This window comes from Sinocyclocheilus anshuiensis, unplaced genomic scaffold (assembly GCF_001515605.1).
Source record: "Sinocyclocheilus anshuiensis isolate Anshui unplaced genomic scaffold, SAMN03320099.WGS_v1.1 scaffold283, whole genome shotgun sequence".
NCBI lineage: Eukaryota > Metazoa > Chordata > Actinopteri > Cypriniformes > Cyprinidae > Sinocyclocheilus > Sinocyclocheilus anshuiensis.
The window spans coordinates 3109906-3130363 of NW_015549605.1; the positions used below are offsets into that span (position 1 = coordinate 3109906).

Here is a 20458-nt window from a genome sequence, read left to right on the forward strand (position 1 = left end):
TACTAAAATTAAATGAACTAAAATTAACAATTATACATTTACATAATTTCTATGTATATAATTTATATAATTTAACAATTATAGTGTGTAAAAAAATAAGTAATCTGGAATTAAACTGAAAATAATACAAATAAATACAACATTAAACATTTTTGACTATAATGGATAATAAATAAATGCAATCTTGCTGAGCATAAAAGACATCTTTCAAAAACATTAAAAAAAAAAAAAAACTTACTGACCCCAAACTTTTGAACGTTGCTGGGCATCGAAATGCTTATCATTGCTTAAGATATATTTACTTACCAATGCGATATATTGTAGTATTTTTGCATTAAAAAATGAGTAACACAAATACAGTAATGAAGCTACTTATTATTTCATCTCACTTTTTATTGGTGAAAAAAATTAAAATACACATTTAAAAATATAAGTTTCAGTTAACTTTAACCTAATCGAAAGTTAAAATGTATTAAGTAAATAAAATTGTTCATTGTTCTTAATTTCTGCCTTAGTCACTTTTTTGGCTCATAGATACAAAATTACACTCTTTGTGTTTTACAGAGACTGTATGAAGTTGGGGGAAGTGGATGGAAAAAAGATTGGCTGTACAGTCAGTCTGCTGGTATGTTTAACTATAATCTTTAGTGGCATTATTTGTCTTTGTCTTTTAGATTAAATGTTTGTGTGTTAACACGGGAAGTGATTTAGATGCTTTAATTCATGGTGGAAGCACTACAGTCTTTCACTGCTGAGGGCTGTATTGTGGAGTGATTTCCTGCTTTCTGCACTTCTTCTCCAAGTCTCCTTGGTTTATCCATATGAATTCGTTCATAGGAACCAGACCGACAGTGAAAATCAGTGCCGAAAAGCACTTGAAGCACTTCATATCCACACTCCAACACTCTTTGTCTCTTTTCCACAGAACTTCTACAAAACAGAGCTGAATAAAGAGGAAATGTACATCCGCTACATTCACAAGCTGTATGACCTGCATCTGAAAGCGCAGAATTACACAGGTACTCAAGCATGACGTGAACCAGAAGTAGTTTGAAGATACGGTTAACAGATATATTTTGATGACGTGTTTATGTGTGCAGAGGCCTCATATACACTTCTGCTGTACGACGAGCTGCTGGAATGGTCTGAGAGACCCTTGCGGGAGTTTCTGAGTTACCCGATGCAGAGTGAGTGGCAGAGGAAGGAGTATCTGCACCTCACCATCATCCAGAACTTTGACCGTGGAAAGGTCTGTGTTTTCTGCCGTCCTCCCTGTCTTTGTCACGTTTCTCATCGCGTGGCTCCTCTCAGCCTGCTATTAAATTATCAGTGCGTGATTGTATTTTGAGTAGTTGTCCTTGAGAACTAAATGGCATTTACATAATCAGTAACCTCAATCACCTAATCACTTGATGAGAATAAAAAATCAGTGCGTTTGTTGTCTGCTTTCCTCATGGCTGAAGCCATCTGTTGTGCTGGTGGATTTAGGAAGCAATAGGACTGAAACGCTTCCTCATAATAAACGATGTGCATAAGAACAATACGTGGATATTCGACAAATGTCATGGACTTTTTAAAGACAATATGAAATATTGCAGTTGAAAGCAAAAGTGAATACAAAAAATATCACATCATGACATTTATTATTACAGTACAAACTAAACATGTAGTAACAAAATATGTAGCGCATTTTCAACTAATAAATAAATAAATAATAAAAAACAGTTTATATTTTGCTACAGACATTTTATTTATAATTCATATTTTTAATTCCAGTCATTAAAACAAAATATGTAGCTGAAGTTTTTTTTTTCAATGTCAAGATTGCCAAAGAAAATTTTTATAAATATATATTTTGCATGAAAATATTAATTATTTAATTTTATTTTAGATTTCCAAGATTTAGGATAATAAAAAGCAGTTTATATTTTGCTAATTATTTATATTAATGTATATTTTTAAATTCAATCATTAAAACAAAATAAGTAGCAGTTCTTTTTCAATGTCAAGATTGCCAAGATAAATTAATATATATATATATTTTGTAGGAAAATATAATCTGCATTTTCTTTTTTTTTTTATTTCTTTTTTTTTTCTTTTTTTCTTTTTTGACCAGATATTGAATTAAAATCAACCAGATTTCTTCATACCATCTTGCAAATCATCCAAATCTTGCATATTTGACTATGTCGTTGGTTCTCAAAGTATTGATGGTGCTCTAGTGGCTCCTACTGGTGTGTTATGAAACTGCATGTGAACTAAAATACCCCTCTCTACCCCTTTAGTGTTGGGAGAACGGCATCATCCTGTGCAGAGAGTTAGCGGACCAGTACGAATCCTACTATGACTACAGAAACCTTAGCAAAATGAGGGTGAGTTAAAACTTTTTATGTAAGAAGACAGTTGTTTGCATTAAGCCAGTTATTAACAGAAACACATGGAAAACAATGGAGTCTCATTAACATAAGATTACCTACATTTACAGTACATATCAACCCCTAATTGGCAACTTGGCTGCATTGTTGATCATTTCACATGAAAAAAATGTTGGTCAATCAAATAAGAGGTCATGTACGTAACTCTAGAAGGTAAAAAAAAAAAATGTAAATGTCAGAATGTAGAAATGGTCATCTACAACTTTATTTTAGTGCAAGAAAGTTTTAACTTTTAGTTAATTAAATGCATAAAATGTGTACAATATGGTCCCTATAACTGAAAAACGGTATTAATTGTATTTTCTGCTTATTATATGACTGCAAATCACAGATGATGGAAGCTTCGTTTTATGATAAAATAATGGACCAACAGCGTCTGGAGCCAGAGTTCTTCCGAGTGGGCTTCTACGGCAAGAAGTTCCCTTTCTTTCTACGGGTATGTGTCATCCTGACATCGTGCAGCATACCAGATGTCACTGTCAGTATCTCTGAAGTCCACTTGGTGTCAGTATTAACCAGAATGTGTGTATATGTGTGTGTGTGTTGTACAGAATAAGGAGTTTGTGTGCCGTGGTCATGACTACGAGCGTCTGGAGGCGTTCCAGCAGCGCATGCTCAATGAGTTCCCTCATGCCATCGCAATGCAACACGCCAACCAGCCTGACCAGACCATCTACCAGGCTGAAGCCCAATGTATCCTCCAGACATCTCTTCTCTTTTCCGAACGCACACACTTGCACACCAGATAGTCTTATACTAGCATTTTTTTTTGTTTGTTTTAAAGAACTGTTCTCTTGCATTGTGTAGTTATTGTCCTAGTTCCTTTAACTCATGTCAGGTTGCCCTAACTAACTGATTTACTAATTTTACTATTAGCAGCAAAAATGCTCGTGTCATCACCATTACTATTTCTCATACTAAGAGTTACAAATGTGAACTAACCCCTAACAGTATAAAGTCTTAAACTTTAGTGTGCAACACAGATGTTTCCATTCAGTAAATCTGGCAGAATCCTGCTAATTTAAAGGGGTCATATGATGCGATTTCAAGTTTTCCTTTCTCTTTTGAGTGTTACAAGCTGATTGTGCATAGATAAGATCCCTGAAGTTACAAAGACTAAAGTCTCAAAACCAAAGAGATATTCTTTATCAAAGTTAAGACTCTGCCATGCCCCCCTAAAACGGCTTGTTCTAACACGCCCCCACATATCTACCTCACTATGTGGAAATATTAGCATAATGCCGCCCAAATGTGCACGCAAAGAAAGAAGGCGTGGTTTCAGTAACCGCAGTTAGTGTTGAAGCAGCCATGTCAGGGAGACGCTTGATCTTTAAAAAAGCATCATATGACCCCTTTAAGCAGTTTATATCAAAATTCTGGGGTGTGAGTTTCATTTGGTGTGGATTAAATTAGCATTTGGATGTAAATGTGACCCTACCTTATGTAAATTAGATTTCATGAAGAGGAATTTTGTAATAATTCTCAATATCACATTGCTGATAACGGTTTTATAATTTTTAAAAGTAAAAACTTGGCGTAATATCCCAGAAGCCACTTTTTAATGCACAAAACGGATTTTCTATATGTTCTATACAGTGTCAGTGCGCAGTGCGAGATATGTGAAGCCTTGTGAGATGTGTGAAGGCCTTACTACAACAAGGTTTTTCAGAACAAGCAGAAGGCCAGAGCTGCCCGCTTTAAATACACGCCCATGTGGCTGAAAATCAATCCCCTGCCTCTCAGAACGCATATCAGGCATGGAGACGGTGGGTCGCAGGAGAGCGTTTGTTCAATTGATGAGACATGTACCTGGAGGCCAGGAGCCTGGTGAATATGTGATGTCCTCTTCAGCACAATTAGAGCAGACAGGGCCGGTCAAACTACATGAGCACAGCGTTTTGTTATCCAAGCCGGCGATTAATCATTGGCCTTCCTGGACATCTGCCCTGCTCGATTCATATTTATGTGCTGATGAGACCTCACGTCTGTGAGGCACAAGATGTTGGTTATTTAAACATTTGCGGAGGATGATTTCCAACTGTCTGCATTTGAACTGAGAGTGAAGTAGGAGATACCAAAGCAAAATTTGTTATTAAACACTTTTGTAAAGTAATATAATATAATATAATGTAATGTCATATAAAAAATGCTGGGTTAAACACAACCCAGCACTGGGTAAAATATGGACAAACCCAGCTATTGGGTTTAACCCAAATGCTGGGTCAAAACAACCCAATCGCTGGGTTTGTCCATATTTTACCCAACGCTGCATTGCATTTAACCCAGCATTTTTTATCAAATATAATATAATATAATAATGAAGTATTCATTTAATATTAATAAAGTAAACATTACTTTTAGTTGTTCAAGAAGTTATTCAAATGCATTTGTGCTCGAGCAACACATATTGCATGTTTCTTGACGAACCTTCATGCAGATCTTCAGATCTATGCTGTCACACCAATCCCAGACAGCCAGGACGTCCTGCAGCGTGACGGCGTCCCCGACAACATCAAGAGCTACTATAAGGTTAACCACATCTGGAGGTTTCGCTACGACCGCCCGTTTCACAAGGGCACCAAAGACAAAGAAAACGAATTTAAGGTGAGCTAGTGGCCAGAGCGTATTTCAGAAATTGAAGTTCTGTCATCATTTATTTACTTTTATATCACTCCAAACCTGTCTGACTGTTTTTCTGCTGTGAAACACAAAAGGAGATCTTTTGAAGAATGTGCTGGCTTCTGTTTTCCATGCAGTTTCTGTTATGGAGACTGGAGCTTCTAAGCTTCAAAATAAGATACAAAACCACCATAAAAGTACCATGAAATTTGTTCATATGACTATATTCCAAGCCCTCTGATATGATAGGTTTGTGATAAACAGACCTCTGGTTTGCTGTTAACTGCAGCATATGTATTGTTGAATCAGTATTTGAATGAATCAGAATACTCCAGTTTTCATTCATTGAGACCTGTTTTGTGTACTGGATCAATGATTCATTTAAATTGGCATTATTTACTTAGCAGTTGCTTTATCCCAAAATAAATACAGCTTTCTAAGGATTAAAATATTGAATGATTTGGTCACAAATTTGGTCAGCTAATTTCAGTGTTATTCTGTGATTAGCAACTTAAATTTAGTGTGCAACACAAACTGTTTCTATTCAGTAAATCTGGCAGAATCCTGATGACTCGGTTTCTTAAAACTGTCGTATGCCTTTTTAGGATTTATAATTTAGTGCACGAATCATATGAACTGCCTTTATAGTGCCTTTACCGTCCATTTTGAAGCTTTAAGACTCCTGACCATGTTCATTGTAAATGTATGGATCAAAACTGACCAGAAAATTCTTCAAAAAGTGTAGACGGCAGAAAAAGTAACGCGGGTGAGTAAATAATGTGTGAGTTTTTTATTACAGGATTTTTTTATTCCATCTTTTTCGGCATTCTTTTGATGTCATTTTTTCTCATCTCCTGTGTTTCACTCTTCCTCTCTTGTGTATTCATTCCTTCACTTCCAGTGTCTGCCGGCCATTGTGTGTGTGTGTGTGTGTGTGTGTGTGTGTGTGTGTGTGTGTGGGGGTTATATTTCCCCCGACCTCCGGTGGTTACTGTGTTTGAAATAAACTGTTTAGCCTGCCAGATATTATATTTTCAGAGACACCGGGGGTACTCACCACCCCGGTCCACTTACCGCCCAGTAATAATGTCTGAAAATCTCATTTAGAGGTAAACTGAGACGCTATCCAGATGATACGATTGTATTGGACTGAGGTGGTTTTGAATATCACAATCAAGCATCTGAAGTTCTTACAGAGCTTCCTCTGTTATACTTGCGCCAGCTCAGGTTAATTCTCAGGCTGTGCTGGATGGGAAATGAATTTATGAATGTGAAATTTAATATGTGGAGCAGTGTGGCTTGATAAGCGGACTGTGTTGCTGAGAATGAGCTGTTTAAAGTGTAGATTAAATGATATGTATTATACATACTGGAGTAGGAAAGTCACTCGTTCATTGAATATGTTGTAACCGCTTTGCCTTATGGGATCTCTTGGACTTTCTCTGACGGGTTGAACTCTGATGTGTGTCAATGAGCATTTGCTTTTGAATTTCAGAGTCTGTGGGTAGAAAGAACAACATTAACGCTTGTTCAGAGTCTCCCAGGCATCTCACGCTGGTTTGAAGTGGAGAGGAGAGAGCTGGTAAGTAGATCTCCCATGAAACTTTTCCTTTGGTATGATTCTCACACCCAGCGCATTAAGGTCAGGAACAAACTGTAAATGTGAATGCTTAGACAATGCATTGTGAGTGTTTTGGTCTTGTAGTAAATACTTATTGTGCTTTTTTTTTAATGTTGGAAACGAATGCTCAGTGGGACTGATATAGTTACCTTTCAAAGTAGAGATTGTAGTAGAGAGACTGAAAATTGTTTGATATTTTTATTAATATGCACACTTTTTAACTTAATTGGTAATAAATGGCACCATTTGGTGAAACCTAATGTGTAGCAAAATAATCTTATTCACAACAAGGATTGTTTTTGTAGTATAATTGTTGTCTCTCATGCTCACCAGTGCAGCAATTATTTGATAAAAATGCAATAAACACAGTAATTTTGTGAAATATTACACAATTTAAACAGTTTTGTGTTGTAAAATTTAATTTATTACACATTTTCAGCAGCCATTGCTCCAGTCTTCAGTTTTGTTACTTAATATTTAAGTAGAAAGCCTGATAATAATTTTTTTATTTGATGAATAGGTTCCTGAACAGCATTTATTTTAAATATAAATATTTTGTAACAATGTAAAAATCTTTACTTTTTTTAACTAATTCAGTGCATCCTTGCTGAAAATATTAATTTCTTAAAAAAAAAAAAAACTCCAAACTTGTGAACAGTAGTATAAGTCACAAAGCCAATTGAAAATGTACAATAACTTTCAAAAGTTTGGGGGCGGCAAGGTTGATTGATTGATTGATTTATGAAAAATAAATGCTCACCAAGGCAGGAATTAGTTGATAAAAATGCAATAAAAACCGTAATTTTGTGAAATAATATTACAATTTAAACTAACAGTTTTGTATTTTAATATATCGTAAAATTTAATTTATTTCAAATTTTCAGCAGCCATTACTCCATTCAGTTTTGTTACTTAATATTTTTTTTAGAAACCCTGATACTTTTTTTAAGGATACTTTGATGAATAGGTTCCTAAACAACAATGTAAAAGTATTTACTTAAGTTTTTTTTTCATGAATCTAATGCATCCTTACTGAAAGTATTAATTTCTTAAATAAAAAATAAAAAAACCTTACTGACTTCAAACTTTTGATTGGTAGTGCCAATTTAAAAATAGTTTTTTGGATTATAAAGAAAATAAAGAAAGTCAATAAGAATCATAACAAAAGCTAGAAGCTTTTACACTCCCATGCTTGCATAAGTTACGTTTCAGGCCTACAAACTAAATTCGTTGCTCTTCTAAAGTTCTCCAAACATTGAATGAAAGCTTTTTTCAACCAGTTTTTTTTGGCCCCAGGTGGAGGTGAGTCCTCTGGAGAATGCTATCGAGGTCATCGAGAACAAGAACCTGCAACTGCGGACGCTGATCACGCAATGTCAAACCCGGCAGATGCAGAACATCAACCCCCTGACCATGTGTCTCAATGGAGTCATCGACGCGGCTGTCAACGGAGGTCTCGCTCGCTATCAGGAGGTTGTATATTATATGTATTCCAAGTCCTCACTGATGCAAGACCACCTCGTGTTTGAAAAATGTATACACGCACGCTCTCAAGGTTGTCTCCCGGTGTCCTCTGCCAGAGAACACAGAGCCTTCAGATGGCCGAAGGGAATTCTGGGACCCCTTCGGAGTTCTAATGCGTGGTTAGCCTGTCCGAAAGAGAATATCTCAGCTGTAACTTCCCTGTGTACTCTGCCGATAATCTACAGAAACACTAGCATTTAAAGAAAAATCTTTCCCCTTGTGAACCCCATGGGAAAATCTATAGTATCTCAAAGAAGTCATATTCTGAGCGAATACAACAGCTCTTTCCAGATGGTATGAGTGCTTGTTGCATAGCAACCTCGCTTTAGTGTCACTGCAGTATTTACCTTGATAGCCTTAGAGAGCAGCTTTAATGAGGAGAGTCGACCGTATACAGGCGAGTTTGTGTTTGTACGTGTTCCAGAGTGTACATTTGCACTAAATTCACTTCATGTAGGCTGAGCGTCCTGAGGCTGAGTGTCTGGGACAGGGCTGTACGTTAACTTTTTTTTCACATAGCACTGGTGCTACAGAGGTTGAAAGTTTTGTAGCACAGGCCAAAAAGTTGTAGCACAAGTATAAAACGTCTGTTATCATGTCTGAAACAAACACAAGTAATGGAGTTCATCACTTAAACAGGCACTAATGTTCCATACAGAGCACAAAAAATACAAACCATCACAAAAATTGTTTTAGACAAAGTTTTCTTAATTTGCTAAAAATGGAAGAGTGCAGAAACATAACCCCTTTACACCTTAACAAAATATAAAATAAAAAACAATGGCAGACATTTAGGCAAAGTTAGCAAAGATAAAAATCTTTGTCATTATTTTATCTTTGTTACTTCACATTATTAAGCGGCTGTGTTATGAACATGCAAAATTGTATCGCACTCGTGCTACAGTGGTAAATTTATTCATCGCACAGACCAGTTTTTTTGTAGCACGTGCGACATATATGTCGCACTGTACAGCCCTGTGGGATGAGCAGCAGTTAATATATTTGGAGCACAAACATGACAGCATTGCCAATAAGTTGTTTATTGAGCGTTCCAGCTGTCGGTGTTAATATTTACTCTCATTTCTGCGTGTTAAGGTCAGCCCTCAAGGAAATTCCACTCTGAAATTCCTCTCATTTGCAAGCCCCTCGCTTTTAATTGGCTCGCCCTAACGATTTTCAGACTTTCCTGATAGTTGCGCCTTCTCCAGAAGTGCAGAGAGAATATCATTTAGTAAGGCAGAGGTATGTTTATCCCATTTCTTAAATTCTTGTGAAAATAATTCACAAATGTACAAGTAATTGTCCCAGAGTTCATCACATTCAAATGGCGTTTGACTGCAACAGGTAGCTGCAATTAAATCTAGTAGCTCCAGAAATCTGAGAGAAATTTGTGTAAGTCAGGGGTATTTTTATTCCTTTAAATGCTCAAAAACCTTTCTCAAAAGATATTGTAACTCAAATTGTAGAGTATGGTGCTACAAGGTCATCATTTTATTTCCCCCAGGCATGAAATAAAACTTTGGATAAAAGTATCAGCAAAATCATAGAGGTAATGACAAAACTAAGAAGGCATCGAAACCAAACTGATTTATCTATATCATAACATCGCCCACCAATTTTGAGTTTGAGAAATTATGACAAATTGTGAAAGACAGAGTGTCCAGATGCCATTTTTTGCAAATGAAACCAAAATTTGGAAGTCAAAATTATAATGAAAATATGAAATAGTGCTTATCCGAGGGGAACACTGATGCACCTTCAAATTGATTTCATGTTGTTACATTCTAATCATGGGTACCAAAATGTGCTGGTAGTCGTGTGGTGTTTCTTAAATTGGGTAAAACCTTCTTTCAGAACTTTCACCACTGAAAAGATTGTAGAATTTTTACTGACAGAAATTTTTCCCAAATTGGGAAATCTTTTTTTCATGTACATAAATCAATTTGTACCGTGTACGAAAAATAGCATATAGTAGTACATATTATGAGACAATGTTATTGCCAAATGTTATTGACAATGTCTTGCCAAATTAAATACCTTTTCTCATTGTACCAAAGCCAAAATAAATTCTGGAAATAATAGTTTTAAAATATTTCATTTAAATCTAGTTATTTCATTTATTCAAATTATTTAAATTATTCAATTAAAAAAGCAAAACAATATTAGATATAAGAGAAACATTTTTTTGTTTTTTACTTTAATTAAAATGTATTTGTAAAATGCTCTATATAATATACATCTATCCAAAGCAGGGAGCATACTAAAAGTGACACTGTCAAGGAAAAATGCACTTAAAAGATATAAATAGAAACTATTCTGGAACATATATACAAAATGGAATAATTAATTATTATTATAAAAAGCTTTCACTTAAGTTTAGGGACCAATTCTCACTATTAACTAGTTGCTTAATAACATGCGTATTACTAGAATATTGGCTGTGTATTAGTACTTATAAAGCACATATTCTGAATGACCATATTCTACATTCTTAATTCTACCCAGTACCTAAACTTAATAACTACCTAACTATTAATAAGCAGCAAATTAGGAGTTTATTGAGGCCAAAGTTATAGTTAATACAGTAGTTAGTTAATAGTGAGAATTGGACCTTAAAATAAAGTGTGACCAAAAAAAATGTTTTTATTTAAAAATATAATTAATATAAAGTTGCCAAAATCAATGACTTCCGGCCACTTTGTCACTAAAACTCACTGTGATTGTGAGTTGCTTTAGTGATCTGCAGGTGTAGCGTGCAGTTGCAATTTAAATGGCCATCTGCTGGTAGCATTCGGCTGGTGTTCAGGCCAAATGTCATATTCGAGGCAATGGAAAAATCTGCCTGCTGGAATCTTTGAAGTCTGAGAGTTGTGCCTCCTGAAACTTCTGCTCTCCCACTGTTTCTTTGGAGATACCAGTCCATCGTCCTTGGAACAGATCGGACACAGATACACCGTCTGTTCTTTCTCCTTCCCCTTTAGCTTAGAAGATCTGAAAACATGCATGTTTTTAAGCTCACATTCTTGCACTTTATTTGGTTTCAGAACTTCATGTCCCTTAAAACAGAAAGTTAATCAAGTCTAAACTATGCATGATATTGTTTGCTGAAGATGTCAAGGTAAATTCTAACTCTCATCACAAAACATGTGGAGGCTGTCGAGGCACAATGCATTGTGGTTAAGGAGTGTAATTTTGTGTGTCTTTTATTTCTCGCAGGCGTTCTTCGTGAAGGACTACATCATGAATCACCCCGAAGACGGAGACAAAATCGGCCGTCTCCGAGAGCTCATGTTTGAGCAGGTTTGTCTCATTAAACCAAATATAATCTAAACCAGATTTTACATACATTTATGATGTTTCGCGCTCATCATTCACGTCTGTTTAGGCATTTGGGATTTAGCCGTTAAGATCTGCACTAGCTGGGTTTCTGTTGGTCTCACTTCTTCCCTTCATGCCCTTGCTGCTTAGTAACCAAGAAATCTCCAGGGCCGAGCACATGATGCTGTTGTCTAGACAGTAACCATGGATATAAGCCAGTTACAAGCATGAAAGTGAACTTTTAAAGACTGAAGGGGGAGAAAATATTTTGCTGATCATTTAATTATGAAGTGAGCTGTTTAAAAGACAACATGAAATAAAAATGTATCCTGTTTGCTGCTTTAGTAAATGTCTTTCATCTTATTACTCTTGATTTGTTAGATCTTTGTTTACATAAAATCCATGCTAAATAACTGCAAGCAGAAAATGTTCATTATCAACTCATTTTAGATTGTTTTACACATTGCAACTTTTTTTGATAATTGAAACTTTATTTCTGACAATTGGGACTTATTTCTCACTATTGAGACTATTTCACAATTTTGACTTCATTTCTTATAATTGCGACTTTTTTTGGATAATTGCAGCTTTCTCACATTTGAGATTTATTTCTCACTAACGAGACTTTCATAGTTTGAACTTGCTTTTTATAATTGCACCTTTCTTGGGATAATTGCAACCTTATTTCTCACATTTGAGATTTATTTCTCGCTGTTGATAGTATTTCACAATTTGTACTTAATTTTTTATAATTTTGCCTTTTTTGGGATAAGTCCGACTTTATTTCTCACATTTCAGACTTAATTCTCGCTATTGTGACTAATTCACTATTTGGACTTCATTTCTTAGAAGTATGACTTTTTTTCTGATAATTGCGACTTTATTTTTCACATTTGAGACTTATTTCTCGCTACTGAGACCATTTAACTTATTTTCGTCTTCATATTTTGACAAATTATTTCTTCCATTATAACACAATTGAGTTTTTTTTTTTCTCTTTTAGCAACTCAGATAGGTATTTGAAACTATCTTTCATAATTCAGTCTATGACAGTGTAATATATCTCACATTAGCGACTTTGTCACAGTTTGGACAATTATTTCTAATATTTGCGAATAATTGCAAATTAAGGCCCAATCCCAATTCTATTTTATACCCCTTCCCCTACCCCTCCGCCTACCCCTTCCCCTTGTCCCTTGAAACAGAGTGTCAAGGGGTAGGGGTGAAAATATTCCCCTAAGAATTGGGACACTACTACTATATGTCACACGTCATCATATGTCGTCTAGCTCCTACAATACACACACCTATACTGGTGTGCTGGTGTGTGCATTAGAGCCTTTAATTACCATTCTATATTAACGCGCTGCTTACTGACACACACACACACACACACACACACACATTAGATATCGCACAGCTCACACATCCAGCAGCAAAGAAACTTGTCAAGCTGCCCCACGACTTTTATTAATAACAGTTTAAATACTGAATCGCTACATTATATTTTCCAGCAATGAGAAGATAAAATCGCTGTTTTTGAAGTAAACTCTAAAAAGAGAAACGCACAGACGCGCATACACGCAACTTTCATCTCTCTCTCTCTCTCCCTACCCCTTCACGTGAACGCGCGAAACGGAGGGGTAGAATTGGGATTGGGCCTAAGTGTTTTTCTCGCAGTTGAGGCTGTTTTTCAAATTCGAGTCCCACATTTACAGTATACTGCAGATTAGACTTTATTTCTTGCATTATTTTAAAGAAAAAAAAGTGGGTGGGCAAATACTCAATAATATATAGCCTACTTTTCATGATCTATTCAAATCTCAGTGGATACAATCATGTCTCTCCCCTACATAATTTGCCACTAAATATTCTGTTTTACTTAATTAGGTTAAAATTAATTTTCATGAACATTTCACATCTTTAAAACCCATCGTTTGTGCTTCAGGCTCACATACTGGAGTTTGGTTTGACGGTGCATGAGAAGTTTGTTCCTCAGGACATGCGGCCTCTGCACAAGAAACTGGTGGATCAGTTTCATCTGATGAAATCCAGCCTCGGCATACAGGTGCATATCAGCAGTCAGATTCTTTCTGATTTCCCAAGCCGTTCGTCATGCATTCATCCTTCTGTCCTTCCCACGCTCTGAAGGAGTTTCCAGCCTATGTGCGAGCCAGTCCGATCCACTTCAACGGAAGCCCTCGAGCCGGAAGAAACTCAGCACCCAACATAATGAGTCCAGAGGGAGGAGCGCGTGTGGTGTCACGCCGCAGGTGAGGAGCTCTTTTCGGGTTTGAGTCGGCAATTTGGGTTTTTTTAGTGGCTAGTGCTTGTATCTAGAGAGCAGGATAGCTAATAGAAGATACAATGTTCATGTATGTAATATAAGTAGGGTTGGGGGAAAAATAGCATGCTAATTTCTGCAATTTACTGTGATTGGATGCAATAAATTTATCTCACTTTCTGTGGATAGCATTATATGCTTGCATTCTTCCCACTGACTCCAAAATCAATTGATTTAATTAAAGGGGTGGTTGATTGCGATTTCACTTTTTTAACGTTAGTTAGTGTGTTCTGTTGCTGTTTGAGCATAAACAATATCTGCAAAGTTACAACGCTGAAAGTTCAATGCAAACGGAGATACCGTCTTTTAAAATGAAGGCAGTTTAATGCCTACAAAAACGGCTTGTAGGGACTACAACGAGTTACTTCCTGGGTTCGTGACATCACAAACCCAGATAAACCCCGCCCCCGGGAACATGCAACAAAGGGGGCGAGGCCATGCTGTGCTGCTTTAGAGAAGAGGAAGAGTTGTTGCCATGCCGTGAAAACTAGGGGAGCACGAAAAAATCTATTTATATATGAATCGCGATTCTGTCTTCTAACGTTTCTAATGGATTCGCAAGGTTCAAAATCAATGTTCTAAAGCAGTGCTTCTTAATCCTGTTCCTCACAAATAACAGCGTATCTAAAAGTATGAGACAACAGCAGCAAAAAAAAAAACATACCATTGAGAGCTGTGCTTGCACAGGTTCTGCACGATCCTCTTCAATAATATCCTCTGGGTCTCAATCGGGCTCAAATTGATAAGCAATATTGACGACGTCGTTGTTTACAATACAACCGGAGCACATGCCGCTGAGGTGAGGGGCGTGACGATTAGACGTGCACTAGAGGCGGTTTAGCCAATCACAACACACTGGGCCAGCTAACCAATCAGAGCCCATCGCCTATTTCTGAGAGAGGGGCTTCATAAAAACAGGACATCATCAACGCGTTTATAGAAGAAGGGACAGAGCAGTGTAGAATAAAGATAAATTATGTGAAAAATAATGCTTTTTTAAAAAAAACGAAGCATTAACACGTTAGACCGCACCCCATAAACACAATCAAGCCTAGAAAAAAAAACAGTCAACCACCCGTTTAATTATGAATTAATTAATTTATGATTGAAGATGATGATTAGTATTATGATTATTATAAGTAATAGTATTATCAGTCATATTATTATTATTAGTAGTAGTTGTAATAGTAGTTGTAGTACTGCTAATGAATGATAAAATATTGATCATGAATATTACATATACATTTAGTCATTTAGCAGACACTTTTATCCAAAGTGACTTACAAATGAGCAATCGAAACCAACAAAAAGCAGTAATTTTATGAAGAATATTATGTTTTTAACAATAATAATAATAATATATTTTTGTCATTTTTTTTTAACAAGTCACAATCCTAAATATAATATTTTGATAATATTTTATATTATTTAATATTTATTTAATATTATTTATTATTGACAATCGGTATTATAAAGTATTAATTTAATATATTTTATATTTTATAAAATATAATGATGACACAAAGATAAATATGCTGAAATTAAACCTTTGTTTACACAGTAGTAGTAGTAATAATAATAATAATAATAATAATTTATTTTCATTTTTACCAATCCAAAATCTTAAATATAATATTTAAGACAAATATGCAGAAATTAAACATTTGTTTACACAGTATTTACACAAAATACTTTCAAAATATTTCAAAGCAGAACATGTTCATTATTTATTGAGAAGTCAGTTTATTGATCAGTCAAAAATGTTTATTGGCCAATTGCAACAAATATCAACATATTGGCTGATTAGGAGCTAATATTTTTCTAAGATGTCAAAATGATAACTTTACTAATCTTCTAGCCAATTCTACACAAATTTTCACCAAAATTTGATGCTACTTCTTAATAGACAACATTTTTATTCAGAGATAGGTTTAACTGATTTAACAAAGTATCACCTGAATGTATTTTAGAGTTTTTCTCTTGTATTAATCTTAAATGTCTCATATAACTTTTTCTTAATTGTATGACTCACATTATTCACTTTATTCTCACCATGAAAATGACAGCATTAAAATAAAATAATTAATATGCTACTTGTTAAAGTCCCCATTTTTATCGTATGTTATTCAGTCCCCTCAGCTACCCAGCGGTCAACCGCTACTCGTCATCCTCGCTGTCGTCGCAGGCCTCCAATGAAGTGAGCAACATCACGGGCCAATCAGAGAGCTCAGATGAAGTCTTCAACATGCAGGTGAGTGCTTGGGCTGTTGCCATTGGACACACACACACACACACACACACACACACACCGGCAGACTCTCTGTTCTCTCGCTGTCTTTCATATTTCCTCCTAATCTCCCTCTTTCTCTCCTGTTCTTTTTCTCTGCTTCTTTTTCTCTCCTAATTGCCCTCTTTCTGTTTTCATCTGTCTCTCTTACAACCCCGCTTAATCTTCCTGTCTCTGTCTTTTCTCTCACTGTGAGAATCGGATTTGTAGGTGTGAATTATAGACTGGACGGACAGATCATTTAGCTTTTTTCTTTTATCCCGAATGATTATTGTATAACCTGTCCATATTATAGACTGACAACAAAGAAGTCTGGGAAGGACTCTTTCTTATGTTTCTCACGTTTTTTTCTTCTCTTTCCAGCCAAGTCCGTCTACCTCAAGTCTCAGTTCCAATCACTCTGCCTCTCCCAACGTGACCAGCTCGGCTCCGTCCAGTGCCAGAGGTGAGAAGAGTCTGTCTGCTCTCAGAGCAGCCATTCCAAACCTTTGCTCTTTTGCAGTATGTCTATATCAAGCTTTTATTTCGGTGTTCACACAGCAGAGCTACTGAGGTTTGATGCCGGCACAGTAACACAAGAACACATGTTAAATATTACAGCGACCAAGCATTCTTGGTGATATTTTTATACTTCATTTTAAGTATTTTTTTTACCTAAAGGTCAGAGAGAGGTTAGTAAACCTAAATTATAACTTGTTGATGCAAAACTGAAGTTACGGAAACTTTTACAACAAAAATTAATAATTCTTATTTGTGACTTGTTCTTATTTGTGATTCTTATAATGCAAAGTCATAGTTACCCTTTTATTCCAGTAACTGTGACTTTTTTCCTGTTAGTTTTAACTTTATTTTTGGTATTTGAGTCTTAAAGGTGAACTATTATGCCCCTTTTTACAAGATGTAAAATAAGTTACCCACTTTGCTAATGTCCCCAGAGTGTGTATGCAAAGTTTAGCTCAATACCCCACAGATACGATTTTATAGCTTGTTAAAGTTGACACTTTTAGCCCATGTCCACACGTACATGGGTAATTTTATAAACAGTTTTTCCTTCTTCCATTTTTAAAAAAATCTCCGTCCACATGAAAATGCAAACGCATGCTATGAAGCACTGTCAAGAGCATGCCAAACCAACAGGTGACAATATAATCTCAACCGTAAAGCCATGTTGGCCAATCAGAAGCCTGAAAAATGTTCTAGTAGGCGGAGATAACAGCGCATGCTCCGACGTCACAAGCCAAAATCTCCGGCTTTGCTGTTTACACGATAACACTGCAACCGGAGTTTTTGAAAATCTTCACCCTGGCAGGAGTTTTCAAAAATGTTCCGTTTCAGTGACCTGGTGCAGCATTTGCGTGTGGACGAACGGTCAAACCGCATAGAAAGGCTGCGGTTTTGAAAATAATCACGTTCGTGTGGACAGAGCCTTAGGGTATGAGCCAAAATGCACCATTTTTGTGTTTGTCCCTTTAAATGCAAATGAGCTGCTGCTCTGGCCCCCTTTTCAGAAGAGGGCGGAGCTTTAGGAGCTCATGCTCTGGCATACTGACAATAACAAACAACCTCACGCACTAAAATGTCATATGCATATTGTCATATTACTTTCATATGCAATTTTTAACTACAACATTCCTATTTATGATCATTCTGGTAGCACGTGAAGGCAGTATCAGTGAAAACAGACAGAGACAATGGTAGCTTTAGCAATATTAGCCTTACAGAGTGCCAAGAAGCTCTTTCAGAAAGGCAATTTGGAAAACAAAATATGACGCACTTACTTTGCCTGGAGCTGACGTTTGCGCACGAAGCGTTGGTGTTGATTCCTTTTTCAGAATAAATATATATCTATATAAGACTTTACATATTTTTTACGGGACATTTCCTTCGAAAATGAAACTTAACCACAGTGTCCTTAGTGGCTCAGATGGAGGGAGTCTATAGGAGACTCCTATGTTCTCAACACATGACACTTGTAATGCCTCTTTGGTGCTGACATTGTATATCTGCAGCAGCTACAGCAAGAAAACAGTAATGGCGGACTGCTGCTTCTCACTCAGGGCTGTGTTTATTAGGGGTGTAACGGTACACAGACGGTTCGGTACGTACCTCGGTTCGGGGGTCAAGGTTCGATACGATATTGATACAACAGGAAAAAAACAAATCTACTATGCTAGGTTTCTTTTCATTTATTTTGAACAGACAGTAGTACAAATTGAAAATGTTTCCACCTAGATGTGAAAATACTAAATATTATATAAAATTATAATGTTATATATATATATAAAATGTGCAGTATATATATACATATAAGGAATAAATTCTTGAAATATATTTGATTTAGTTAACAGATAAACAAGGGGGAAAACAGTGCGACACATAACGTATGCTGAGTTTCAGTTCATTTTTGTGACATGCTTAATTTGTTCACAGAAAGGAAACTCAAATTGCAGAAAGCGACATCCTTTTTGTTTTCTTTATTTTACAAAAGCACAATGTTTTGTTTTCATTGTGAGTGTACACAAATAAAAGTAGACCTTTTACAGTGATGCATTATTAATAAGACAATAAATGACGGAGTGTTTTAAGTTGATTCTGCTGATATAAGTAAACAGTTGAAGTGATCGCGCCGGCGCACACACACAAAACGTATCAGTTCCAGCATTGCTAACTCGACTGCGCAGTTGGTACTCTATCAAAATAAAATACAGTGAACCAAACATCAGCGCGCCCGCCTCTCTGTCACCGTTGGAACGCGACAGAAATACAAAGCCTATAATTTACATAATAAATAATAAATTTAGCATTCAGATACATCGCAAATATGGAAATATTATGTTAATATATTATTATATAAATGATATTATTAATAAATATTATGATATTTGGATTTGTGCCGAATGAGAGAGGTAGGATACACGAGCACAAAGCTCCATTTCGTAAACAGTTGAGTGTGCAAGCCTTTAAAGTATACTCCTTTGTCAGTGAGAGACGTGTTCAGAATCAGCACATGGTCACTGTCTAGTGGCTTTGTTTTCAAGTGCGCCACTCATGGCATTCGCGCGCTGTTCTTCTGCTGGTGGTTATCAAACAGCATTACATTACTGCGGGTGCCCGTAGTACGTCCGTACCGTGACGATTCAGTACGAATGCATGTATCGTTACACCCCTAGTGTTTATGCTTATAGGGCAGAGACCGTCACAAATGGGCGGGGATTTCTCCCTACAATGACGTGTACGTAGGGAGAATCTGGAATCGCTTGTTCTGAGAGACCATTTATGATTTATTGGGAGTATAAAAAAATTAGTGGGTGGATATTTACCATCATAGGCTGGTTGTTTTCACACACTGCAGCCACACAACTGTGTTCAAACACTATAAAAGTGAATTTTGCATAATAGGTCCCCTTTAAGATTTAACAGTACGACATATCTTCATTTCTTATGACTTATGAATTTTTCCTGGTAATTTAGACATATATCACATTGCAAAAAATAAACTCAATTGCGAGAAATTATTACTGTTTTTCCATATTGCATCTTTATTATTTGTTGCAATTACAACTTTGACTCTTTCTTACTTTAAGCTTTATTGCAATTACCTTTTTTTTTTACTCTGATTCAGAATCAGGCTTCCATAATAAACAGATTTCCACGTTAAAAATAAAATGCTACAGCGCAGCGAAGTCTATGGCCCATTTAATGCTGTTTTACTGTGGGTTACAAAAAGCCGGCGTCCTGATATATAGCAGAACTCTCCCCTCTTTTTCTCTCTCTCCTCTGCTCTTCCTTGGCTTCTTATCTTCCTCCATCCAGCATGTATTTACTCGCGGACACAGGTCATAAAAACAGGAATATGTATGGAGACATTTGTGTAATCTTATAGTCTCCCCTTGGCAGCCCTCCATGCCTCCCATAGAGACCCCCATAAAGCAGCGGCAGACAGGAAGCGCTTCTGGAGAATAACAGATGGCATTAAATGCAGCTTGAAGAACTCTAGACTGATGATGACTATCACCGGGGTGCATAAGGGAGCCGTGGCCTCCTGTCCTGTATTGGAGGAGGAAGTTAGTGTTCTGAGCAGGTCCAGGCCGCTCCCCATGACAGCTAGTCTATCTCTCCCTGAGAAATAGCCGTCTGTCACCCCAGCAGAACAACTGTCGCCTTAGCGGGAGGGAAAGACGAGGACTAGCCTTTATTTCATGTGCTGGCTGGTTAGCAAAGAAATGAGAGCAAGATCTGTCTTTTTTTCTGTCTGTGTGTGTGTGTGTGTGTGTGTGTGTGTGTGTGTGTGTGTGTGGGTGGGTGGACAT

The 20458-nt window shown here is 36.5% G+C and overlaps 1 protein-coding gene across 1 annotated transcript in view; it reads left to right on the forward strand.

Annotated features, from left to right (window-relative positions):
* Window positions 1-20458, forward strand: part of LOC107658732 (dedicator of cytokinesis protein 4-like) — a 117769-nt gene that overhangs the window by 89437 nt on the left and 7874 nt on the right. The window contains exons 32-45 of the mRNA XM_016447384.1: window positions 565-625; window positions 926-1019; window positions 1101-1249; window positions 2286-2372; window positions 2767-2871; window positions 2987-3128; window positions 4873-5039; window positions 6550-6636; window positions 7972-8148; window positions 11416-11499; window positions 13466-13585; window positions 13669-13790; window positions 15992-16112; window positions 16512-16593. Of these exons, the coding sequence (XP_016302870.1) occupies window positions 565-625; window positions 926-1019; window positions 1101-1249; window positions 2286-2372; window positions 2767-2871; window positions 2987-3128; window positions 4873-5039; window positions 6550-6636; window positions 7972-8148; window positions 11416-11499; window positions 13466-13585; window positions 13669-13790; window positions 15992-16112; window positions 16512-16593 (1598 nt within the window). The remainder of the gene's footprint in view (window positions 1-564; window positions 626-925; window positions 1020-1100; window positions 1250-2285; window positions 2373-2766; window positions 2872-2986; window positions 3129-4872; window positions 5040-6549; window positions 6637-7971; window positions 8149-11415; window positions 11500-13465; window positions 13586-13668; window positions 13791-15991; window positions 16113-16511; window positions 16594-20458) is intronic.